Genomic DNA, 27,134 nt, shown 5'->3' with positions numbered 1-27,134 from the left:
GAGATTACTGTGTTGCATCTCAGCTCAGCTAACTGCGGTGGCCGACGGGTGTAAATGCGCAGCAACAGAGAAAACATGCAAACAAAAGTCCCTCCTGCTTTGCTCGACCAAAACAGCAGAAGATGCCTCATCAGCACTGCGGGATATTGAATGAATGAATGAATGAATGAATGAATGAATGAATGAATGAATGAATGAATGAATGAATGAATAAATTCAGTGAACCAAAACATTTTACAGCTATTACCTGGCTGAATATCTGTGTTCCACCTCCACTCATAGAGGAAAACTATTAGGAGTTTTTAAAACGATTTGCCGGGAGACATGCTTCTCTCTCTGTGTACCGAACCTGGAGCGCCCGACCAGCTGACAGCTGCTGCTAATGCAGCGGGAGCAGACAGGTCTGAAAACGTCGGAGCAATATTGGAATTAAGTGATTTATTGATGTACTCCTCATTTGTACTGAGTATTTCAGATCTAAATTCTCACCTAAAAACTTTGTAAACAATCATTTTCTGTAATTTTAAGTGTAACACAGAACAAATAATTTTGCCACCATTGCTGCTTTTGTGAAAACCTGTTTTAAAGGATCCAGACCCTAAATTTGGACACAGCTGATTTTTTGTTAGACTCCCCCTAGTTTTCAGCACTTTTTGTTTGCATCTTCTTTTGTTTGCTGCACTTCATTTGCTTTTTGTTTGCGTCATCTCTTCTTGTTTGCTGGATTTCATTTGTTTGCGTCTCTTTTTTTGTTTGCATATTTTCTCTGCTGCTGCGCATTTGCACCTGTCGGCCACCGTAGCCAACAGCTTCAAAAGCGTTCAATGAAAACAGAGTCTATGGATTTTTATGCTTTTTAGCCATTTTACTGAAATATTTTTATTTTTTAATAAAATAAGAAAATATCACAACAAAATATCAGGTGAAAAGCCTCATTTTAGAGATGCTTGATTTCCTTGTTAGCATGTAGTCCACATTCCGGGCTGCTTAAGAAACATTTTAATAAGGAAAGCACCAATAAATCACTGGATTCTTAGATGACAAATCGATCTTATCCAGCAATATGTCTACCTTAAAAAAGTCTTTACAATCAGCCACCGTCTGAGGGATAACAGACTGACTGTCTGCACTAGGAATGTACAGTATATCGTCACCAACATCAATATCGGCCAATGTTATGTCTCTGTAAATAAAACTGTCCTTCAAAATAAACGAAAACATTTTGTCTTCTTTTTGAAGCTTTGGTCTTCAGTTTGAGACCAGAGCTTCAAATTGAAGACTTTTGTCATCTAGTTTTTGGTAGAAAGAGAGAAAGAGAAAAGTGATAAATCATTCAAATAGAAAATATTGAGCTTGTTTTAACTTATCATGCGATTAATTGATTTATGTTAAACCAAAGGAACAGGACATATTAAACAACAACTCTTTAGAAAGTCACTTTGGTACTGGTAACCAGCCCAGCTTTCCTGAACCCAGTATGGAGCATCGTCTTGCATCAAGACACAAATGTACTTAATTAGGAAAAAATGAATTTTACCTTGTTGAATCTCAACCATTGTAAAAAATATTAAACTGCAGACTGAATGAGTTATTGGTTATTTTTCTTTGTAAGGTGGGCAACTTAAAAAAGACACACACAAAACACAATCTTGCTTTTTGACAGTGAGTCAGCAGGACAGTGACGTTTGGCAGCCCAGAAAACACAGCAGATATGGTGAGGAGTGAAAGGCTACCTGCAGTACCGGTCTGCGGCCTGACGGCGACTTGGCCGGCAGAAGGGGGGCACCGAGCTGTGTGGGGCCGGTCATCAGCTCCAGGTACCACTGCTCTAAGTCTAATGTGGGGAGGTGAGGCCTACTGGGCTCACACTGGTGCTGGAGAGCAAATCAGACGAGCAGCAGACAGAGGCAGAGCACCAAGGTGGAAAGCAGGGAGGAAGCAAGAAAACATTAGAAAGCATTGAAAGAGAGCAGAAACGGGGATGAAATGCTTGTTTCAAACACATTTTAAGTTCTACTTAATATTCTGCTGCTAGACGCAGACTTTATGACTGACCAATGTTTGAGCGGCTCATAAAGGTAATCCAATCTGAATTAGAGACCGCCAGGATGAATGTGGTGAGACCGCCATGGAAAAGTTGAAAAGTGTTTAACTTTTGTTGCTGTTGTCGCTATTCCCTCTTGTGTGTTGGGTTCACCTGAGTGGCAGACACTCAGTGAACCACTCAGTGCTGTTGGTTGCACCTGGTGTGTCGAGTCCAGCGGGTTTTTCAGCTGCTGCATTCCCCGACTCTGGACTTCAGACATAAACTAAGTTTTTATTTACTCCTTATTTATGAAATGGCGCACATTGGAATTACAAAAATTAATTTGCTTAGTAGAAACACAGCGATTTTGAGCAAACTCATGTTTTTTGATCAAAAGTTTTTGCGCTGCATCAGAAAGTCTTTTTTCACATCGTAAATGAGTTTGTAACCAGCAGCAACGCAATTATTTGTAGGCACTGGCCTCCCTGGACAATGAGCAGCTGGCTCAACCAAAGTCCCACAGTATTGCACAATTCATTAAAAGTTGAGTTTGTCATTCAAAATTGCTGAACTTATCGACGTCCTGCAAAATCCCCAACTATAATTTTCTAAAAGTGCCGCATACGTAGCAGCTCCCAAGCTCACCGCATTTGTCACTCAAACATCTCCTCTGATGGCTGATGATGACGGTCTAAAGGCTCAAATATAAATATAGCTCATGCGACTGTTTACATCCATCGCGGCCATGATTATGACTTATTGCGTAAAAAAGACTTGTTCAAGTGTGATTTTAATTTAATTTCTTATTTATTAGATACACTGCAATTGCAAAATTGTGGGGGGTTTTCCAAATTAGCAGAATATCTACAAAGTTTTATACACATTAGTAATGAAAATGCAGCTGGTGTGAGACTACTGGCACCAATTGGCTGGACCTCTGTTAAATTGGGCCAGTCAATTTAAAAGGGACTGATTATTTATCCAATGACATAATTTATGTTAAATATTTTTAGCTGCCCTTATTTTGCAGGAATTAGTTTTTACTTTAACATTAAAGAGTTTGTAACTGTCAATCACGATTGATGCGCAAAAGCAATAAAAACTGCAAAGCAAAAAAAGAGGGAGAATACTTTATATAAGAACTGTATTTAGCACTTTAAACAATTTGAATACGTCTCTTAAATCTCATCTTACCTCAGTTAGCCACCTGCATACCTCTAACTGAGACACAGGCATTTCTATTGCTTACACTCCTAAACAATTACTCCTGCAGGAGAGGGAGAAGAAGAGGGGAGGATAACACACACCTCCACAGACAGAGAGAGGGAGGAGCCATGCCGAGAGGGGAGGCAGGAGAAGGTGGGGTTTCCTGCTCCAGGCGGCAGGGGCTGGTGAAGCGGGGAGGTAGGGGAAGACTCCACCTTGGGCATCCCATAGATCTGATTTAACTGGCCCACTGTCACATACTCCTTCACAGGTGGAACACCCACACACAATGGGAGGCAGCAGGAAAGGTGGGGGGAGCAGAGAGAGACAAGTCAGCCAGACCAGAACAGCAGCAGGAGGGAAACAGGTGAAGAGGAAACAAACGCTGGATTATCACTAAGAAACATCACAGTTAGTTTGGAGATTTCTCTTCTGGCATCTCCAACCACACAACAACTTGCTTCCAACAAGCATGCCTTTCTCACACTTCTTCATCAATCGAAAGTCACAGCAAACGTTCATGCGGCACAAAGCCAACCAGCAGAGGGAGCAACATGACATGAAGATGGAAGGATGGGAGGAGAGAGAGAAAGATATGTCAAGCGTTAGGACAAGCAGGAAGTAAGAGTACCTGTAAGTACAGCTTACAGGCTTCTGACAGCTTCACGTACTGCTGAGGCCTGGCCGAGGCGAGGCAAGAAGCAGACAGGATGAGAGGCGCTGCCTTCTACAAACACTACCACAACGCTCGTGTACACACAACAATGCTATGGACACTTGATAGCGACTCTGGTGACAGCCAGACACACTCTGAGACAGACGTCAAATGTGGCCGACACACAGCAACACGTAGCTGATCCGCTTGGTACGATGGCCAACCTGTGGCTGCTCAGATCAACCGGAGGGAAAACACTGAACACCAGCAGATCACAATGTGGTCACACCAGGGGGAGTTCACTATGAAGCAGGACCAGTGTGATAAGTTTGTTATGAAGACAGAATTTACAGGGTTCCTCGTTCCACGTTTTACCAACTCAAAGTTAAGACTTTTTAAGACCTTCTTAAGACCATTATGAATGGAATTTAAGAGCGACATCTCCACGGAAATATACAAACTTCATCCAACCAACAGGCAATAAATTTACACTTATCCACTGTAGGTGCAACAAAGCTAGCTGGCTAGCTAGGAAAGGGTATGTTAGTCATAAGTTACCAGTTACCCTCAACTGGGTTGGACTAACAACCCAGTCAACCAAGACTTGGTTGACCTGCAGCAAGTCAACCGTATTGACCTGCTGCAGATTCACCAACTCAAATAACAGACATTTTTAAGACCTTTTTAATGCCACCTTTAATAAGATTCAAGACAGAACAAAACTATAACTATAGGGAATGGTTGGGGTTGATGCTGCAATACAATCAAGTATAGCAAAAATATAGACAACATGTTTTGTCAGCTAATTACCAATAGCCTCAACCGTCTTGAGTCACAGAACATGACAGAAAACTCTAGCAACAAAAAATATAATCTGAAAATACAACAGTCCTGTTAAGACAAAGTTTAAGACTTAATATTAACATATTAAAGACCAACTGTTTTTTTCAAATGAGCTCAAGACATTTCAAGGCCTAATTTGAGATACGTTAACCTAAGACTTTTTAAGAATGTGTGGACACCCTGGTTTAGTAAGCCGATAACTGAAGTATTGCTCTAAATGAGCTGACCCTACTTCACAATACAGGTCACTGCCTGGTGATGGGTGAGGGACACACCACAGCAGAGGGGAGAGCAGCAGGCATCATGCGGAGGTCAGCAGGTCAGTTACCTCTGTGGGACTGCTGGGGAACAACCGACAGAGGGGGGGAGGATGTAAGAAGGAAGGAGAGACTCCACACAGGGAGGTCTGGGAGGACCGGACATCCCCCAGCAACAGCTCAGCCTCGCTGATATGGAGAGTTTCCTGTTTGGACAGGTCAGGGGAAGGTACTTTTATTGGCCACAGTCAAGGTTGGGGACTCTTCAGGTGACTGGAGCTTCAGCAACATGTTTCCATTGAACTAATTCATGTGATACTCAATAAATCATTAGCAATTAAAGCAAGAATCAGCTGAAAAACCTATGACTTGGTCTCAGAAGTTGCATTAAATCCAAACAGCTATCGCAGACTTTATGCTAGTCTACAGTCAGAAGCCAGGAGATCTGAGTGAGGTGATGGTGAAATGAGTAGGGTGTTGGAGACTAATCTTCATCTTTTCACTCACCTCTCTCATGGCAGAGGAAGACTTGGGGAAGCTCTTTCCTCCGGTCAGGGTGTGGTATCTCTTCTCTAGAGCCAACAGTCGCTCCTTCTCCTGGAATAAAATCAGAATTTGGAATATACTGACACATGCTTTTCTGAAATTCTCAGACTTTAGGGGAGGAGGCGTTTTCTTCCGTACCTTTTGGAGCATTTGCAGCGCAAGGGTCCGGTCCTTGGCCAGCCGCTCACACTCCTGGGTAGCCTGTTGGCCAAGCTGGCTGGCCTGCTTCTCCAGAGCAGAAACCTTTTCCTACACAAGAGAAAACAACAACCCGACCCTCAGGGTGAAGGTTTTCTAACTCTAGATGCAACCACAGTCATTTGTCAGCTGAACAGTGCAGACATAGCCCAGGGTCTCCTGCTACACCTGCTAATAGATGATTAGCATCCAGGGCTACAGTACCCATGTTTTCATCAGCCTTTTTTTGTATTTGAAAAGTGACATTAGAAATTATTGATGGAAACAACAGAATTGATTTTAACTTTGTAAAAAAAATAGTAAAAAAAAGAGTGGTTAGTAAAAAAACCTTCAGGTGGTTTTCAGCTCTTCTGAAGAGTTAAAGCGCAAAAGTGGAGATAGAGACACATTTGTTGAATAAGTTCTGGCGTAGCAAATTATCCCATCCAGTGATGGGTCTGTGCCTTACCAGAGGCTCAGAACTCTGAAAGTTTCTAAGTCTAAGCTTAAAGGGTTTTCATTTTTTCTAAGATGTGCACTCCATGCTACTTTTCAACCCCAGCATCATGTTGATTACAGCCATGCATGGGGTCAACATTCGCTGAATTTACTTTACGTAGTCTGATTCACTCACTCCAAACCAATAGAAAGAAATACTTCTAATTTGCATTTTCTTTTTTTTATTTGCAACGTTTCAAAAGTTTAGAAAAATAATTTGCATGACAACAGGATGGAGCCACAACTACTGTTGTATTGTTTCGCTGGTTTAAACCTTCTGGGGTTCCTCACCTTCCTCTTGGCCATGCTGCGGTGGTACTCTGCCTTCTCCTGAAGGAGCTGCTGGCTGAGCGTCTCCCTTTCCTCCTCCAGGCTGCTCTCTCTCTCCAGCTGCTGAAACTCCAGATCCTCAAACTTCTTGGTCCCGGCTTCCAGTGCCTCTCCGTCCTAATTGAGCCAATCAGAACATTGTGATTGGAACAAACATGCAACAGCATGTTGCCCACCCTTGAATACGGTATCCAGCACTTTCAAAAAACCAGCAGCAGTTCTCAGCCAAACAAACGAAAACACTGGCTTTCAAGCTTAGTGTTTGATGGATGATGATTTGAGCTCAACTGATTGCCACTGACTTGAATTTGTGTGAATATTAAATTACTTTAGAGTGAAAACTTACTTATGTGGATTGGAAAGTAGCCTATTAACATGGGAGAGTAAATCTGCAGCATAGGAAACAAAGCTTTATTTGAAATGAAGTGATTCACTGTTAAAAGAATGTATAAAGCTGATCTTTAGAGCAAATCTATGTAAGTTACAGTAAAATGTTTCTCTGCCGCTTTAGAGAAGCTGAATTGCAGACAGGATAAAATTTTATTATCAAGCCTCTTGAGACTGCAGCCCAGACAACCTGGATTGTTAATTCACATACAGATGACGTAAGAATTAAACTGTCCCATTTAACAGGAGTTTAAAATAAATAAATTAAAAAAAAAACCTCTACAACACCCCAACACAGAACAAAGTCGTCTAGGCTTTTCAGGCTCAGCTTCTGTTTATCCTGTTTGGCATTTCTACTCTTTTCACTGCTCAGTTCTCTCCATGTGGACGCATTAAACCAAATGAAGCAGAATCGATATGAACCAGGCCATGACATGATTTCCATGAAAGCAGCTACGAGGTGGAAGCCAGTAAAAACACAGAAGGGGTCTGACACAGAACTCATGTTACTCTGTTATGGCTGTATGAAGCCGCCTCAGCTTTAGCGATGGCATCAGGAGTAGCTGAGGGGATTGGGTCCTGATGCGGCTGCATTGTGAGGGGAGGTAATGTTTCCTGCAGCTAGCTGCTACACAACATGTGTGATGAAGTTTCTCAGAATTACTCTTAACCAGCAAGAAATCAGATTTGTGTATCTGACTGATGAGTTCTTTGGTTTAAAGTCATTGACCTCCAGCAGGTTTTACAACATTTTACTCACAGATGAACTGGACAGAGTGACTACAGATGAAAAGAGATCTTGTATCATGGGGTCTTGTGATGATCTGAATCCATCTCTTATTTGGTAGCGTAAAAGCAGCTACCAAATAAGATATCAGCTAGCTAAAAACTTAGTTGTGCTAATCCTAAAGCACTATCATAAACATTAGCTTTGCTAATGTAGAAGCGATTTACCAACATGGGGATTTTTAGCTAAAGCACCAACTTCAACCGAAACTCTACCTGCCCTTGAAAGACTACAACGCCCGAGCACACCAGGTTAATTTTAACATTATAGTCTAAATGTTCTATGATGCGCCACTCATGAGTGTTATGTGTTCCTCATCTGGCTGATTACCCCACACAGTCACCAGGTGCTGCAGTTCCATCAACAAGCACTCACTCCATATATATATATATATATATATATATATATATATATATATATATATATATATATATATATATATATATTTATTTTTATTTTTTTGCAGTGGCTAAAACAGATCCCAGGAACAACATCAGACATCTCAGTCCAGAAATATGCAGTTCTAGGCACAACCAAGATACTGGAGGAGAACCTTCAAGCTCCCAGGCCTCTGGTAGAAGACCCGAGCTCAGAGGATCTGTCCCCACTGCTGTTCTGCATTGGCCTGAACCCCCTCAGCCAAATCATTGACATTGAGGAAAGTTACAAGTACCTGGGAATACCAGGTACTTGTAACAAATGGCAACCTCGATGAGGTCCAGCGAATGTTGACCCCATTTGTTGGAGGCCAAATACCTCCAACGAATAAGGCAAGTACTGAGAAGCCAGCTCATAAACAGCTATGCCTTACCAGTAATCAGATACCCTGCAAGAATAATTAGCTGGCCAAAGGAGGAGATAAAGACCACAGATGTTAAGACTCGGAAGCTACTAACCACGCATGGAGGGTTCCACCCCAAATCCAGCACCCTGAGACTGTACACGAACCGTAAGGAAGGAGTGTGAGAGCCACTGTCCAGGATGAAACATCCAAGATCCATAAATACATCAAGGACAAAGCCTCAACAGACGATGTGCTCAGCGAATGTCTCAGACAATGGGGAACAAAGGACAAGGTGCCATCATGGGAGGACAAGCCCCTACATGGGAGGTACCACCGACAAATAACTGAAGTGGCTGATATCAGAGAGATGGAGAGATCACCCGTGGAGGGTGAGAACGGAATTTATTATATATATATATATATATATATATATATATATATATATATATATATATATATATAGATTAGATTGGCGCAATTTACACTTTTTTTAAAAAAAGTATCAGATACAGATGAATGTAGCCTTAGACTGATAAAACCTGAACATTTAAAATCCCAATAATGTGTTTTATTAGTTAAACCTTTACTTCACCAGCTAAAACATAAAAAAGGATTTCTTATTTACAATTTTAGCCTGAAACAGCTTGAAAGTGATTGTAGTTGTTATCAACTGCAGGTTAATATTGATGAAGAAAGTTTGGATGACATTATTATTTACGGATTTGCAAAATCCTGTCAAACAATCTGAATGGTGCAGCTCATATTGGGCATAAGAACAGCCTGTTTGAACACAGTGCTGAGCAACTGAGAACTTCCTGGACAGGTAATGTCACGTCTAATTAGGCCTGTCGCGATAAACGATAAATCAATTAAACGCATGATAAATTAAACCTATCGACCACATTTTAATTACCGGCTTTATCGTCTCTTCCTGCCTTTTTTTTTCTTTCTATTGATGACACTGATTGAAAAAAGGCTCAGCTCCGGTGCTCTCCACTGACCCTCCCTTCCTCATTTCCTTAGTCTAATGTCCAGCGCACATTACACAAGTTGTCGGCCCATTTTCAAACCCTGAGAGACACATTAGCCGACAGAAATCCTAGTTATGACGGTTCGATCGGGTTTGTCGTGCCGTGTGGTGTCCAGCCACCTGGGCCAAAATAATGGCTATAAGTCCAGTTAACTAAATTTAAAATCAGGCATTAATCAATGCTTTACTAGAATCTACCTGTGATGCAGCGTAAAGTCCTGACTGAATGAAAATCATTATAATCTATTTATGTCACGTTAACGAAGAAAGAACAGCTGAAAACTTACTGGGTTTATCAACTGCAGTAGCAATTTGGCTCCAACTCCTCTCCTTGTCGTTTCTAAATTTTTTGCACGAAATGTTGAATAAACATGTATGTTGTTTCCACAAATCATCTCTAATGTCCGCTGGACTTCGGGTTGAGTCGTGTCAGTTGTTTGGGATTCCCCTCACTATTTCCCCCCCAGAAAGCGCGGAGGAGAATCTGCGCCTTCTGATTGGCTACCTGTCACATTCAGCTTTAAGCTCCCAGTCGGGGAAAACCCCTGATTTAGATCGGAGCGGCCACGACGATCTAAATCACTACAGGATGATCGGTTACGAAATCACCAGCGACAATCTTAGAACGGCCAATGATCTAAGATCGTTGTAAAGGGAAAATAGGGGCAAAAAATCGTGTAGTATGAAATACTGCATCATGTGATGTGAGGATGTTTCCATCTTCTCTATTTAAATCTAGTGATTACTGAAGGACAATATAGTATACAGACTTCATAATCTGCACTCTTTTGGTTGAATGCAGTATTTATTTCCACTTTGGCTTTATGTTGTTTAGTTTTTATTCAAGTACGTTTTTTGTTAATGTAGACTGAGAATCCATTTTATTTTTGTTTTGGGTTGTTCTGTTTATTTAGTTTATCAGTTCCAGTGTTATGTGTTCTTTTGAAAATAAAGTGTATCTATCTATGGCAGGAAATCACATTCATTATTAGTCATTTCCATTAAATCAGTATCAAAAGGTCTTGAAACAATATTATTGTTTATCGCAATAATTTTTTAGACAATTAATCGTCCAGCAAAATTTGTTATCGTGACAGGCCTACGTCTAATGTTTTAGCTCAACTTTTTAATACAAAAAGGTTGCAACCGCTGATGCCTGGCAGAAGGTGGACGAGAGGGAAGACCCACCCTTTTGAGCTGTTCCTGCAACTGTTCCCTCAGGGACTCTGGACAGTTATGAAGCTGGTTCTTCAGCTCAGCATAGCCTTCCTGGAGCCTCTGAAGGGCCCGCCGCTCGGCCTCAACATTTGCCCTCTCCTAGGAAGACACGAGATACACACACACGCACGCACGCACGCACGCACGCACGCACGCACGCACGCACGCACGCACGCACGCACACACACACACACACACACACACACACACACACACACACACACACACACACACACACACACACACACACACGCACACACACAGAATGGATGGATGTTTGAGGAGGATTAAAGAGAGAGAAAGAGAGAAAAAAAACTGAGCATATTACTAACTTTTAAATACTGATTATACAACTTGGGAGCGAAACCACAATGCAGCCTCCAGCATCGGCCGGGTCAGAATCCTGAAGTTTTAAGTTTCATCCAGTCTAATGGATCAAAATAATGCCCCTCACTAACCTGCTGATGTGCACTGCCAATCAGCTGACTTACAGAGAAGACAAAATTAGTATCGATCATAATCCAAATCAGACTATTTTAAACACTGTTGACTGGCCAGAACACTGCAAAGGGGGCACCTCTAGTATGCCACATACTACTCTGTGTTGGTCTAACACATTAGATTGAAAGAAAATACAGCGAGGCTTGGTAATAAGAAAAAAGAACTGGGGAAAAAAATCCAAGTTGTATGAATAACTTTGCGAGGCACTGTAGGTCCTGGTTGAGAACAACACCCTCTCATCTACTAGAACATTTCCCCATCAGATGTCTTCCAGGTAAACTGCATCAGCTTTCCAGGATGCTGCTCCACTTTCATCCTCAGGAATCAATTGATGTGTCACCTGCTGTTATTGGCTGTGCTAAAGAAATTACTTCAGTGTTCTAAAACTGCTCTCCATTATCCCACAACAGCAGCCATCTTTCTTGTTTTCTTCTGCTCAGGTACAACATAAGCAGAAGACGACTGCCGATTCATTATTGCAGTTGGATGTGGAAGATCTAACCGAACGTGGAGATAGGAAGGTACTAATACTTTCTTGCAGAAATGCAGACCAGAATAGGATAACAGAAGCATGAATACGCACATATCTAAATCTAAAAGCAATAGGATGTCTTAAGGTAGATGGTTTTAGTCAAGCAGCTTGTGAAGATGCATAGGGCTTTATTAAGAAGGTGAAGTTTCTGGAAGTTCTGGAGAAGAAAAAGATTTCAGTGATGCTAATGATCAGATTAGCAAGATCAGACAGCTGGAAAATAAATGGAGCAACATGCAAGAAACTAAACCCAGGAAGCAGAATCCTTCATTTCAGCCCAGATGTACATGTTCCACCATACAGGAGTAAAACCAGAGCAGAACACTGCATGAAGCAGAAACACCGCTATGGACCAGATGCAAATGCAAAGGCTGATCAGAGACTGAAGCAGCAGAAATGGTGAACTTGACTTTCTTTCTTTGTCAAAGCAGCTAGAAATCCTAACGGCTCAGGTTCCTGCTGTGTGTACCTTGTCCTTCTCCCTCTGGATGGCGCTCTCCAGTTCCTCCAGCTTGCGCTGCAGCTGACTGACGACGTCCGTCTCGGCCTCTATCTGGTCAAGCTCGGCCTGCGTCTCGCCCTGCAGCAGGGCGCGCTCCATCTCCGCCTGCAAGGGTTTCAGCACACTCAGACTCACACAGCGTCACCAAGAGACGGATCATTCTGAGCCTCGGCTCATTTCCGCCGCCTTTAACTCCAGGCTGCACCTCTTGTTCAGACTCCTGTAGTTGCTGCTCCAACTCGGTGAGTCGGGCTTTGAGCTCGTCAGTCCGGGCCAGAATGCGGGTCCTCTCATCTTCCAGGTAAGTCAGCTCTGAACAGCCCGCGCTGCCTGAGCCAGACGAGTCCTCATGCTGCACAGGTGGGAGACGGTGAACTTAGTCCAACAGAAATAAAACCACACGTCTGAAGAAGTAGCAAAAGTTTCAGTGGAATCTGATTTGATTTAACCTTCATAGAAGGGATGATTCACTGACTTCAGTTGTTAAAAGAAATTTATACCAGCACTTCAGGCCAATGATAATGCCGAAGAATGTGGGAAAGGGACAGCTGAGAGCAGATAAAACCACAAAGTTATGATAACTTGTGACTATTATCCTGCTTGGGTGTTGTTTTTGTCCATCAAACCACATTCAAAGTTAGCCTGGTTGTTGCTTTCCTTAGCAATGCCGCTTGATTCTCATCTCCCTTCAGTGTTCTGTCTAGGATTTCTCCCACTAAACTCGATTTCTTTGAAAGAATTTCAACCAGGCCAATCACGGAACAGAATGAAAAGTTGTGAATGATGGCTTCCATGTTAGCCTCGCTTCCAAATATTGAATAAACATTAATAGGTATGGTTGTTTACAGCACAGCTGTTTCTGTTCTCATCACTGATGGCACAGCCCAAAAAACGCCTTCATTAGCGGCTACTATCAATAACTAGGGATTCACAAAATATTGGCATTAACTTCTGTAGAAATGTGGACTGTGGAGGCTGACATTAGTGTTGAGGACGTCTGTGCTTCAGTGATAGACTAACTCCTTTTAGCACAACTTCAACACAACGATAACGTTTTCCAAGGCCCCTTCAGATAGTTTGTTGAAGCAGAAATGAACCCCACTGGGCCAAGAGAAGCAGCTGTGTTGTCCATCACTGTTTGCGGACGTCACTTGTGCATCAGATTTATAGGTGTACAAGACATGTGCAAATACAAAGGTTCCTGTTCCTGTAACTTTGTATGTATAAAAAATTCAATAAATAGAACTACAATATTTAATTGTTGAAATCTCTGTACTCAATGAATTAATTACAATGAACGCATTAAAATCCTGGTCCTAATTAGAAGCAAATCTCACTTTTTGTCCAACTAGTTTAAGACTGAAACAATATTGTGTCTCCCTTTCTGAAGTCTGGTCTGTTAATGTGACTGTAAATGTTTGGTGACATGCCATTATGGTGTCACCATGTCTCCAGCTATTGGGCTGTCTATATTCTCTATGTTTTTTCAACTGTATTAGGACTATTTTGCACCACTGAATCAAAAAATGACATCCATTTTTCTCAATTAGGTCAAGTATTTTATTTTATTCTAATCTGATTTAGAGAAATCTGTTCTTCTGACTAAACTGATGACATTTTTGTGACATTATCAGTTCATTTCTGTTAATATTTCTCATCCAAGTAAGGTTCTAGGAGAAAAAAAAGTTGTCTACAAATTTGTTATCTGTAAATTGAATAATAAATACTAGAGATGTGTCGATCAGGTATTTTCCTGCCGATTCTGATCACCCATGAGGGCCGATCACGGCCGATCACCGAAACCGATCATATAAGTATTATTTTTTTAATCATAAGCAACACCGGTTACATTATGTGGAAAAAGGAACCATGAATTCACCTTAATTTAGACAAAAACTTGTTTTTATTAACTTTTTACAAGAAGAAAACTAAACAAAACAGGCATTGTGCAAATTGTACTGTTATCAGTAATACTATCTTTAACAGACTGATAACATATGGAGGCTCTGAAGAGGCTAAATAATGCAGAGCCAAAATAAAACCTCTCAACATTGCCAAAAAATTCAAGTATAAAACTTAACATTCAAAGGCAAATACAGGTTCCATTACATTAAACAATCCAGAGTTACTGAATGAAAACCTCCTGATAGCATGGCGGCTAGCTGATTACTGCTAGTTCTGAGTGGCTGTTTCTGACTGAGCGGAGTAAATATGCAGAACAGGGAGGAGATCGATTATTTTTTTAGAGATTAACTGTCTCATGTTAGGACAGCAAAAGTTTTAATACGTATGTAAAATGTATTTTTTTAGGTTAGATGCTGCAGCTTCAAGAGCTGTTGCCTTGCAGCAAGAAGGTTCTGGGTTCGATTCCCGGCTCCAGTCTTTCTGAATGGAGTTTGCATGTTCTCCCTGTGCAAACTCCACAGTCCAAAAACATGACTGTCAGGTTAATTGGCCTCTCCAAATTATCCCTAGGTGTAAGTGTGTATGTGCATGGTTGTGTGTCCTGTGTGTCTCTGTGTTGCCCTAACAACAGACTGGCGACCTGTCCAGGGTGACCCCGCCTCTCGCCCGGAATGTTAGCTGGAGATGGGCACCCGTAACCCTCCCGACCCCACTAAGGGACAAGGGTGTAAAGAAAATGGATGGATGGATGGATGGATGGATGGATGGATGGATGGATGGATGGATGGATGGATGGATGGATGGATGGATGGATGGATGGATGGATGGATGGATGGATGGATGGATGGATGGATGGATGGAGCTTTAAGCAGAGGTTCGGTGTGAGAGTCACTACCAGGTGGAGCAGAAGCGGCGCTCCGTCTGTGAAATATTACTACCTGTAGCGTAGCAGCGGTTCAACAGCGAGAGCAGAACCAGCGTCTTACATCGCAGCTCAAAGACTTAAATAATTTTGCGGGTTATTTGTTTGGCTTTCTGACCGTCATGCTAATCCTGGTGAGTGTTTGTAGCTGTGCGCTGCTTTACCTGCTATCTGATCCTCCATATGTCTTTTTTACTGCAGTGAGCCTCGATGTAGCCAAACTCCGTCAAGTATAGCATTGTTTTTATGTCGTATTAGCTTCGTTGTGTTGATGCATTTTGACTTGCTTCAATTTTCCGCCACAACACGCAAACTTCCCCATTCACTCAGTGCGTTATAGTTCCACATGGCTTAGGATTTGTTGCTGCGCGTTTGCGCAGAGTGAAGGAAAGAGGAGACCAGCTGCACAGACAGGCTGCGAAATGAGAAGCAGGTGATCGGTTTGTGTGATCGGCAACAAGAGACCGTGATCGGCGATTACCGATCATACACTTTTTCATGGAAATCGGCCGATCAATCGGCACACCTCTAATAAATACTGATAAGGGTAAGTACATGTGACCTGAACATTACGTCTGCATCTCTTTTCTGTCCTGATGGAATCTCTCCTCCTGCTCGTCACTCATTGATCCAGATATGAGAACAAGTCATGCATTTTGATGCTCATGTTGCTCCATAGTTCAGAAAGTTGATCTGATTGGGCAAAACCAATGTGATTTTTGGATTCAGCTCATCAAAATTACCCTAAAACTGTTGAAAAAACCCCAGACAATTTTCTGGCTGTTGACTAGACAACGATCAGAAATGCCTGTTGGAATTGTAAAGCACAGGTTAAACAGTGAGTGTTGTTTATGTTTAAAACAGTTTAGAGACTAGATTAGTGATATTAGAGCAGTCATACAGAAACTTTAGGGAGGTCTCTGCAGCATAACATACAGAATAGCAGTGAATCCACACCTTTTAAACAAAATCAATTCTTTGCTGGAAGAGACGTTGTTAGTGAGGTAATGACCTGGCTCTCAGGTGGATTGATAGCTGTGGAAAACTTGATGTGTTTTTAACAGGGTTTTCCCCCCCAGAGCCAGTCAGAAGTGGATCTGGCTGTGCTACCAGCCAGGCTGGAAACGGATAGAAAAACAGGCTGTTCAGATACCGAGGATGGATCCAGTTGAATCAAGATAGGCAAGGGAAGGCCGAGACAAATTTCTTGAATATGGACACTTCAAATACCACAAACAAAGAACTCTAGGAGATTTACAATGCTTGGCAGAGACAATTGGTCAGAGAGAGGAAAGCCATTTCTTTTTAAAATGTATTTCAGGTTTGAAAAAAAGCAATGTGAATATTTCACACACTGACACTGCAGTGACAATGTATTCCTTGTACTGTGCAGCCCCGGCCATTCAGTTTCTAACACAGAAGATGTAACGTTTCATCAACCACATGTTTAGATAGACTACTGAGGTGAAAAGAACAACCATGTGTAAATGTATGAAAGCAGGTGTGATTAATGAGCCACATGCGAGACCAACCACAGACAGAATATATGGCAACAGAACTGAGCCTGCAGCTCAAACTGTTCTAGATCTAGTTTTCTAGAACAGTCTAATTCTAAACTAAATCATTTCCTGTCTCTATATCCTGGTGGGAATCAGCTTTGCTTCTTATCTCAGTGGTTAATGGCATCTCAGGGCAACAAGGCTGGACAACATCAGAAAAATATAGACTTGTGCTATTTGCAGTGGTGGGAAGTAACGAAGTACAAGGACTTCGTTACTGTACTTAAGTACAATTTTCGTGTATCTGTACTTTACTTAAGTAGATTTAATAATGGATACTTTCTACTTTTACTCCAATACATTTTACAGTAAGTATCTGTACTTTCTACTTCACTACATTTCTACAAAACTGTCGCGTTACTCGTTACATCCAAGTCGCGTTGTGTTTTTTTCCGTTAAAATGTGAAGTTCAGGGATTTAAGGTGGCGCCGTAAAATCCAAGCAATAACGTGACTTAGTGTCTGTTGTCACCCATCGGCTCCACCTTTACTCGCATGCGGAGCTCCAAGACATGCGCAGTGGTTTCCTCTGAGCGTCAGTAATATAATAGCGCTGCATAAATCATACAATAAAATCAGCAGCGCTTCGCTTTCACAGACGGTGGGACTTTGTCCAATTTTTAGCGTCTGGCTTAAAGAAAGGTAAGCTCCGTGGACATGATGCTAGCAAAGCTAGCTGTATTGACTGAGACGTGTTGCATCTGCGATGAAAAAAAGTTGTCACTCATGCGCTGAATTACTGTGTGGAGGGGTTGACTGAGGTGTCGCATATATGGGACAACGCTGTGACCAAAGTCTGCAATATAGTGATATGACATTCAGGAACGATCCGATTCTTCTGGACGGATCTTTACTAAGTCCTATAGTGCTGAAGCCTCACTGAGAGCCGTTCTTTGTTCTTGTAATGCTCTGCGTACACTGCAGTAGCTATTTTATTTCATTAAAATATCTTTATATTTAATTGGCGAATAAATAAAACAAGAACGTAGCAACACAGAGCATGCTCATTGCTCTTTGTTTTCGTCTCCTGTCATGGTGGCAGACGTTGCAGCAGGAGGGAGGATGAGAACAGTCACGGTGCTCCTCCTGCTTGGTTACTTGTTGCTTATTGGGCCTTGGACAGTGTTCATAGTTGAGCGTTGTTAATTGCTATGTTTAATGGTGCAGACAATTATTATTTCTGACATTGGCAATATGGGCAACCGCCCAGGGTGTTATTTTTTTAGGGATCTATTATTGCAGGTGAAATCAGATTTCACCTGCAATCTGATTTGCAGGTGAACGATTTTCAAAGCCTGAGGTCAGAAACCAACCATAAAATTCCTAATTAGTGCATAAGTTTATTACCTGTACCTATGATAAACTAACCAACTGAAAACTCTGCTTAGCAGAATTCTGTAACTAACAGCAGAAAAGCCGGTTCCAGCCGAGCCATGCAGACACAGAGACCACGGCAACGTGCAGAGGGAGAGTGTGTGTTGAGAAAGGAGCATGCCCTCTGACCTGTGGCTCTCCATTGTGCAGCGCTGACACTCTGCTGGTGGCAGGAGAGGTCCTCACCTCCTGATGGGTGCTCTCAGTGCTGCTGCATTCCTCCTTCAAGTTCTCCTCGTCGCTCTCTCTCTGTCTCTGCGCCAGGCGGAGGGCGGCCGGCGACGTCGGCGTTCCTCCCAGAAGATTCTCCAGGGACGGCCTCCGCCCTGAGCAGTCGCCCAGACACCCGGGGAAACCCAGCCGTCCTGAGCCCAGGGGGTCCAGCCCCACGCTCTCACCTTTGTTGTACTCAGCGCAGAGGGTCAGGATGGTCTCCAGCCGCTGCCTCTCCTGAGGAGGGAGCCAAACACAGACGAATAAGGAAGAAGCCAAACCCTTGTGGTTTTAACTGAAGCTTCACTTAGAGCCGTTCTTTGTTCTTGTGTACACTGCAGTAGATATATTGTGTACACTGCAGTAGATTTATATATATATACTATATATCTAATGCAGTAGATATATACTGCAGTAGATATATGTACTATATATATGTATATACATATATATGCATACACACATTTATTTAATCGCTGAATAAGTAAAAGTTGAACTATGAACACAGAGCATGCTCATTGCTCATTGATTGATTTCGTCTCCTGTCATGGTGGCAAACATCGCAGTGGGAGGGAGGATGAGAACAGTCACGATGCTCCTTCTGCTTGGTTACTTGTTGCGCCGTTGGACAGTGTTCATAGTTGAACGTTATTTACCGTTAATTGCGATGTTTCAGTTGTGGTTTCTGACATGTGCAATATGGGCAACCGCCCAGGGCGTTATTTTTCTAGGGATGGCAGGAGACCTCTGCGGATTGTAGCACAGCGATGAAAGCAAAACAGAATGAAGTGAGTTTTAATTGATACTGGTTAAATATATTTCAGCTCTAAGTATTTAATATCTAGGTGTTTTTATGGGAATGTGGATCTTTCAGATCAATCTGAAAACCAATTTTGATAGGTAAACTTAATGTTATTGTGTCAAGTAGCGCAGGGCGCTGGTCTTGGTCTCGGGTTCGGTGGTCTTGACTACAACTCTGCTACATGGCTCCTTGGTTGCATGTCCTCCCCTCACCTTCTTTACATCCCCTTTCAGTTGGATTTCTTTCTAAATAAATGTGACTAATGAAGTTCATGCTATGTTAGGACAGGAGACGATATGTTTCCATCCCTGGAATTATGATCCATAGAATCACATATCTAAGTCTAAACTGTTACAGAGAATAAACACAATAAGAACATATTTAATCTGTGGTAGTGTTAATTAAAATGGCACATTTCTGATGTATTAAAATTAAATACGATCGGCACACTTAATGATATTAGCGATTAGGTAATGCATTCAGCAAGTACTTTTACTTTTAATACTTAAGTATTTTTAAAAGTCAGTACTTTTTTACTTTTACTTAAGTAAAATGTTAATGTGGTACTTTGACTTTTACTTGAGTACATTTTTGACTGTGTATTTGTACTTTTACTTAAGTAAATTTTTTGAGTACTTTCTCCACCACTGGAAACCACAACATTGAGGAGGTTCTGCGTCTTGAAGGTGGAGCTAAGTCCATCCAGGCCTTTTCACAGCTGGATAGTTGCCAGGGGAGATTGAAGGATTTCTCCAACAGGCATGAAAGAATCAAGGCAACACTCCAGGTCTGTTTTTGATGAGGGAATAAATGTTATAACACAATGTAAAGCTAAAAAAAAGTCAATTTTACACAATACTGCCCCTTTAAGAGTTTTTACGGTCTTGAGTTAAATTTTTGTATCTAAAATTAAAACTTTTTAAGGATGTGTGGCACCCTGACTTGAGTAAGGGCGTTCTTACTCCTTAATACTGAGTTTGAATCAGATCAGTATTTTAGACTTTTTTTTTTTAAATATTGACCTGATTAATTGAAATGTGAAAGCATAGCTGACCCCTGATAACTCATGAATTAACAAATTAAACGTTTTTTTTTTTGTTCCATATCACAAAGTGACTCAAGCCACAGTACTGTCTGTCAAAAATCCCTTGATGAGAAGCTCTGACAGCACAAAGTAGACTAAGGCAACATTCATACAGCGCGCACAGGTCACCCAGATTTTTTCCCCCCATAATGACCCATATTTAACTTTTTCATGACAATCTGAACAGTCGTTGACTTTTACACCACCGAAGTGAGACGTGTCATGATTCTGCACCGGCAGGAGCTGGACGTAAACAATGGCTGAAAATTATATATATGAAACGATGAAAGAATTCTGTCAGTGAGGCGCATCACATCACAATCCCACCATTCTTGGCTCTGACTACACATCCAAACAGACTTTCCTACAGGCCTTGCAGTCAATGTTCCTCTGAAGGTCAGAGGTTATGTTTTCTTTTTCTTAGCTTCCTTCGTCTTCTTATGATCTTGTGACGATACCGTCCGTCGGATCCCATTGCTGAATAACTTTAAAATGAATCCATAAACGGATTGATTTTAAAGTAAAGTAAAATCACTTTTTACTTTACGCTGCTGTGTGACGTCAAGGTTCTTCTTCTGCGCATGCGGGTCACAAACAAGCAAAATCTCTGAGCATAAAATGAAACAGTTGCCTCTCCTGAAATACCAGAGGACTATCTCATAGCTGATGCTTCAGGAGTCAGAGTGTTTTTCAGCTGTCTGTGCACCCACACGGTGACCTCTGACCTCTACATATCCGCATCCATCAGAGCCTGGGAGGAAGTGTCTCCTAGATGGACTTCTAGACAGCAGTGTACGCACAAGAGACCGTGTTTTAGGTGCGTTTCTTTCTAAATGTTTAAATCTAAAACTGACAGAATGTGTTTCTTTCTAAAAATAAAGCAATAATAGAAATTTAACCATGGCCATCTGCTGCTTACATAAGAGCTGGGGGTTGGGGGGACCTGCGTGATGAGCAGCTGCAGCCCCAGCATTTACCCCCAATCTCAACCTGTAATCTGGGAGCAGTTAGCTTCTAACTGGAGTGGGAGGGAGCAGAAGACCCCTGTGAGCGGTTCAACATTCACAACAAAAGAGCCATAATTAAAACCTTTACTGGCAGGTCTACAATTCCACACGTCCTCCCGCGCAACATCTGCTTTAATGTGCACGTAAATCAAACTCTGCTCCGATGCCCAGCGTTCTGAAGCGGAGGAGATGACGGCAGCGGCGTCGCTCCCTCTGCCAGACACCCTTCAGGCTCTGCTGGATGATTAGTGAGATCACAGACGCTCTGATTGCCTTGATTTCTGTTGGCTGCGACATGAATCAACTCTGGCTTTTGACGTCTGGCTTCTACAGATTGCGGAGAAACAAATTCTCTGTCAGGAACATGTCGACAGATTTAGACAAATTAGAGGCTTCTGTCATTTTCCTGGATGCTCTGAAATCCAGAAGATGCTTAGTTTCTAGGTTCGGTCAGATTAAGCCGGGGAAGAAAAAAGGAGTTCCATTTTTATCTAAACTGGATAAAAATCAGGTTTATGGGCTTGAGCAAGCCTCTGATGCCATGACAACGCTGGGGAACCCATGGGGAACCCCACCTCTCACCCATTGACCCCTGCGTAACCCTTCAGGATAAGTGAGTTTAGACAATGGATAGGTGGATAGCATGTAGCCATGGTTCCAATGTCAGACTCCAATAACCAACTAACTTTGTATAAAAACTACATCCATGTGATTCACAAATATAATAAAGTAATTTTGCAGAGACAACTGTGTTGTGCGTTTAGTTCAAACAGCATCAATAAGGCTTTGACATGGTGAGAGAGATGCTGCCTTTCAACCTACAGGGCAGCAGAAGAAGCAAGTTCTCTATTTATATAGATTAACTTCAGCAATACAGACTTGTTTTCCTTGAAAGCTGGTAATTATCCCCTTCATTCTGTATGACAGCAGTCAAACAAACTCCTCATATCTCTTATTTTTATCCTCTCAACAGCCAGCCTCTCTTCTCTTTCCCTCCTCTGAGAGTTGGTGTTTCCTGTTCTCTCATTTTAAGGTTTCTTCCTCTTCCTCAAGCACCCTGGGGGCTTCCCTCTCCCCCATCCAATCCAATTGGTGGTGCTTTGATCAGAGCACTTACTCCTTAGTGCTGCGCTCACCTATGTCACAGGCGTAAACCGAAGACTCTGGAGCGCAGTATTTCCACAGTAAACTGGGGATGTTCAACAAAGCTTTATTCACTACATAAACCTTGGAGGGGGGGAATTGGAAAATTCACATTCCCCTACCTCTGCAAAATAAACCCCATTCAACATCAAACTGGGATCCTTGGAGGGCTGTGCTTGTTCTGGTCCCAGAGGAGAAGCAAGCACAAAGAGACGGCACTGTTTTACGGTCTGCGGCTGCTTTTGTTCCTCTGTGTCCCTGCAGAATGCACAAGGATCAAAACGGCACAGGAATGGGACTAGCAACCCTCTCTGGTGGCCACCAACCCCCCACAGATAACAAGCTGCTGGTCCATGACACTGGCACAGATTTCTAAATGACAGAGTTTTTGACTCCATGGAGGTCAACCAGAGTTGAACCCAACAAGTTCTGGTCTATGGCAGAAGCCCAGCCTGGCAGGCGGTTGAAGACCAGGATCCAGTTATTTCAAACAATTCCAGGATAAAGACAAGAGAATCGAAGATTAAAGAGAGACGAAAGGCTTGATGTTCCAGTCTCTAGAGACTTTCAGGGATAACACACAAGATTCTTTCAGGTCTTAAAAACACTCATTCTGCAACAGTTACATCAGCTGCATGGTAAACTATTTGCTTTGGATAAGAAATTTGCGCAATAATCGACAGCATCTCTGCAAAATAAAACCACAACAGCTAGCCGTGGTGGGCACGATTCCAGCATGCCATTGGTGGTTGGTAGTTAGTTCCTATGCTTCACTTCTTGTTGGAAGTCTGTTACAGATTGAGATTAGCACAAAATAGGCTTCTCTACAAACACGGCACAGTTTGTAGAGAAGCCTTGGTGGGTGTTTGTGACCCTCAGGATGAACTAGAAACCACTTTGGTTGTTTCGTCAAAATATTGGTTGTTCAGTTCATTCTTGAGCAGGTAAAAAAAAAAAAAAAAAACATGTCCGCCATCCCTTTGCACGTTGGCATCAGAAAAATAAATGCACGTCCTGGATTGGCTGCCAAACGTATGTCATGTGTCTCGGTATTTCAGCTTCCCATTACGTATTTTCTTTTACATATAAATATGTAAAAGAAAAAAAAAATCCTCAAATAGGTGGATTTTCTGTAAATGATTTGTTGTCACATTCCACAGAAAAAGTTGTGACTGGGCTGGGATCCACTGCATGTCCTTTTTTATGTTAATACAGAAAAATCAGGCTATTTTTTCTCATGTAACAATATCAGAAGAATCTCATACAGGTTATGATGTGAGATAAGATTGAAGTATATGTTTTAGATCAGTGGTCCCCAACCCCCGGTCCGTGGACCAATTGCTACCGGGCTGCGCAAGAAATAGTGAAATATTTCCGTTTTATGTATTATTTGAGTCTGGAGTATCTTTTATTTTGAAAATCCTTTAACCGGATTCTCTCTCTCGGTTACTTGCGCGCCAACATTGAGCCCACAAGCAGCAAAATGAGTAAGAAACAGATCAGATGTCTTTGGAAAGTTTCTTTGCAAAGGAGAAAAGGCCCAGAAAAGAGACAGGAGAATGGATTTATCCCGGACCGGTAGGTGAGTCCCAGATTACAAGCCGCTCTGCGTAACGTGCGGCAACCGGCTGCTAATGAGGCAATGAAGCTTCAAGCTGTTTCACCACGTAGAGACCAAGCAGGCTGTGGATATAAGCAACACTTCGGGTGTCATTGTCTCTCATCACTCCCAGATCTCTGTTTTCGCATCCACCTGAATAATGTGTAGTTGTGCCACTGTCTCAGATATCCACCGGACTCAGTTGCGCGATATGTCAGCTGTTTGGGATTCCCCTCTGTTCTGACGTCACCGCGCTTTCTGATTGGCTACCTGTCACATTCAGCAGGTCGTATTCTCATTCCCAGTCAGGAAAAACCCCACAAGCTGCGATAAAAACTCCAAGACAACCCAAATTGGGTATATTCAGGATATAGCGGGAACACCAACATCCTCCCCCCTCCTGGGGCGCAGCAAAATTTTCCAAGTCTTGGCCGGTCCGCGGTAATAAAAAGGTTGGGGACCACTGATTTAGATGACTTGTTGTGAACTGTCACTTTATAAATAAACTGAACTAAATTATAAACTGAAAATGTTTCATGTCACTGATTTGTTGTTGGTATTTTCTGGTTTCTACTATTTGAAAAATATCTTTATTTTTCCATCTAAAGCAGAAGGAGTTGTGCAACGAGCCTCCTGTGGTCAAGCGGGACTTGTTTTCAGATTGAAACAAATACTTTCCAAACACATTTTTTCCAAAAGTAAGACAAAAACAAAGTACATGTTCTCCAGTGCCAGTGGCTCCAGAGCTGAAGTGGTTTAATCTCCGGCCTGAAGCGGTTGGTGGGTGTGAAAGGTTCCCTTGTTGATGACTGAACCCCTCGGCATCACATGCAGAAAGCAGGCCGACCCACAGTGTAGACAGAAACACTTCAGCGAGCTACAGTTAAATATAGCCGGCGGCGGCATCGGTTACCTTCATCAGCGCTGCAACCCTGCTTAAAAAGACAGGCTTCTCTTTAGCCAGGGCCAGCAGACACAGCAGGGGCTGCGTCCCAGCCGAAGCTGGCCCTGTGGCCGTCACCGTCCCGCTGCCGCCCGCTGTGTAAAACCGCTCCATTACAGCGGCAGCGCTCCGTTTGTGGCTGCTGCTCTCCTGGTGAACAGCCTCAGAACCACCTAGGTCGCTCAGAGAGGTGGGGATGGATCAGCATGTTGGGACGTCCTCCTGTGGGAGGCGGCCCGCTGGTTTGCTCTAAGAAAAGCAAAGGGACTAACTTTATATACCGAGCAGAACTTTATACTGTTCGTCCGGGCTCCCCCGTGCTTGAAATAGGCCAATAACTTCAAGAGACGCTGCCGTGGCTGACTGCTTTCAGCTGTTCACACTAATCCATCACCATCGGCAGATATCAGCCATGAAAAAAAAAAGCTTTGAAGTGTGCAACGTTGCCACGTACCGTCTCAAAACTCAACTTTGTGCAATTATCCTTCTTTTTAGCCATTAAATAATAGAACAAATAAGTGCGAGGCTTTTGAAGTGTTTTATGGAGCTTTAGACATCAAGCAGAGGGAGATAACAACAATTAAGCTTTACAAGTCAGAGCGTTTCAGGGTGTCACTGTCAGCAGGAAGGGAAGTGAAGGCTTAGGCTTCAGAACCACCTCAACATTACACTGAAACACTGTCTGGAACAACATGGCCACTGGGAGAATTATTCACCCATCTGTTGCTGTCTGGCTCTCCATCAGTTGACTAATTAACCAGAAGATGTGGTTCACCGGTCGGCTTCTGTCAAACAGCAACACTGTTGTTGTGTTGCAGAGGCCAACAGGAGGAAAACAAGACGTTTCTGCTGCAGGGTGCCCACAAGGTTACTGCTGCCATGGGAACCCAGCAGCTCATTAGAACACAAGACTGTTTTCTAAATAACACACTTTACTGCACATTGCTGTACTATACAAAGGTCTGAGGCAGAGCTACTTTTTTTAAGGGTTTCACTGAGAAATCAACGTTGAAGCTGGAGTCCTCTGCCTCCTCCCTGTTGTCCTACTGCGGTCTGCAGAATCAACCAATCAGAGCCAGCAGGAGGGTATTAGCACTTTCAATCATGCAAGTGTACGTGCTACCCTTTAGCAAATTTACTATTATTCTCATAATTTTATTTCTTTTTTATTTCACTATTTTTCTCTATTGCCTTTCAAAACATTCAATTAAACATAAAAAATAATGCAATTCTGGATGAAAGTACTAAAAATAATATTTTTTATTTTAAATTCAATTTGAAAATCCTTCATTGATTAAATAATGCCGTAACTAATTTTATCCAAGGCTCTTCAAGTTGTTGAGGATGGCCTAGTAGCCGTCAGTCTCACAGCACATCTGAGGAGACCTCTGACTGAAGACTGTATGACAGTGTCTTGACATGCTAACAGATGGAAGAGATGCTGTGAACTTTGTCCTGGTCCTGCTCTGGTCTCATAACTCCTCTGGGATTTGAAGTCATAGTTTATACTATTCAGATGCTCCCAGTTCTAAAAACAATACCCTGTTGTCATAACAACTGAAAAAACAAACAAAAATATTTTCAGTTTCACATCATCCAAAACTAGACACAATGAATGTTTGAACAAGCAACTAAAAATTAACACAAGTTTAAAAACTTACATCACAAGTATAAATACTTTTACTAAATATAACAAAAAGAAATCCAAACCTGTAATAATCAACACAACCACAAAATTCTGATATATGCTAAACTGAATATGTAATTGAAACTTTTGCCTTATAGAAACACTAAATAATGTTTTTAATAGTCTGTTTATTTAACGTTGCATCCATCTTCTAATTATTTTTAACATCACACTGCTTTTTATCATTTCATGTTCTATATTTTAACAAAGCACCAAACACAAACATTATAAAAAACATCACAAAGGAGAATAGCAGAAATGGCTTCGTTTAAAAACAGCCATCCTAATTTCAATGGACTGTTGTTGCGATGCAACGCCGCAACCACAAGGTGGTGGTAATGCACCAAGTTGTTTGCTTCTGCTCCATCTAGCAGCTGAGGAAGACCATCAGCTCGGATCATAATGGCTAATCACAAACAGATAAACGACTGTTCTGTGTTACTCTTCTTCTGAAGTAGAGCAGAAAAGCGCAAAACATTCAAACTACACGAACAAAGTCATAAACAGAACTAAGCCAAAACAAAAATCTAAAATTAGCACCGAATCTCTTCATGAAATCCTGTCCCTGTACAAGTACTTAATGAAGCAATGTAGCGCTTATCTCCTCCAATATCCAT

General features: G+C 42.1%; 1 protein-coding gene across 19 annotated transcripts in view; it reads right to left on the bottom strand.

Annotated features, from left to right (window-relative positions):
- The window catches only part of phldb1b (pleckstrin homology-like domain, family B, member 1b), a 127,753-nt gene that overhangs the window by 20,738 nt on the left and 79,881 nt on the right, over nt 1-27,134 (bottom strand). For 10 of the 19 annotated variants that reach the window (XM_081614444.1, XM_081614446.1, XM_081614445.1 and 7 more), the window contains 10 exons: nt 18,168-18,488; nt 12,485-12,631; nt 12,247-12,384; nt 10,715-10,843; nt 6,500-6,655; nt 5,672-5,782; nt 5,495-5,584; nt 5,059-5,193; nt 3,334-3,495; nt 1,734-1,874 (listed from right to left, as the gene is read on the bottom strand). In XM_081614444.1, coding sequence (XP_081470570.1) covers nt 1,734-1,874; nt 3,334-3,495; nt 5,059-5,193; nt 5,495-5,584; nt 5,672-5,782; nt 6,500-6,655; nt 10,715-10,843; nt 12,247-12,384; nt 12,485-12,631; nt 18,168-18,488 — 1,530 coding nt within the window. The remainder of the gene's footprint in view (nt 1-1,733; nt 1,875-3,333; nt 3,496-5,058; nt 5,194-5,494; nt 5,585-5,671; nt 5,783-6,499; nt 6,656-10,714; nt 10,844-12,246; nt 12,385-12,484; nt 12,632-18,167; nt 18,489-27,134) is intronic. The other 9 variants (XM_081614453.1, XM_081614454.1, XM_081614456.1 and 6 more) reach the window with 6 other exon arrangements.

The sequence above is a fragment of the Poecilia reticulata genome, chromosome 13 (assembly GCF_904066995.2).
Source record: "Poecilia reticulata chromosome 13, P_reticulata-male-v2, whole genome shotgun sequence".
Classification (NCBI taxonomy): domain Eukaryota; kingdom Metazoa; phylum Chordata; class Actinopteri; order Cyprinodontiformes; family Poeciliidae; genus Poecilia; species Poecilia reticulata.
This window is presented reverse-complemented; position numbering and strand designations above follow the sequence as displayed.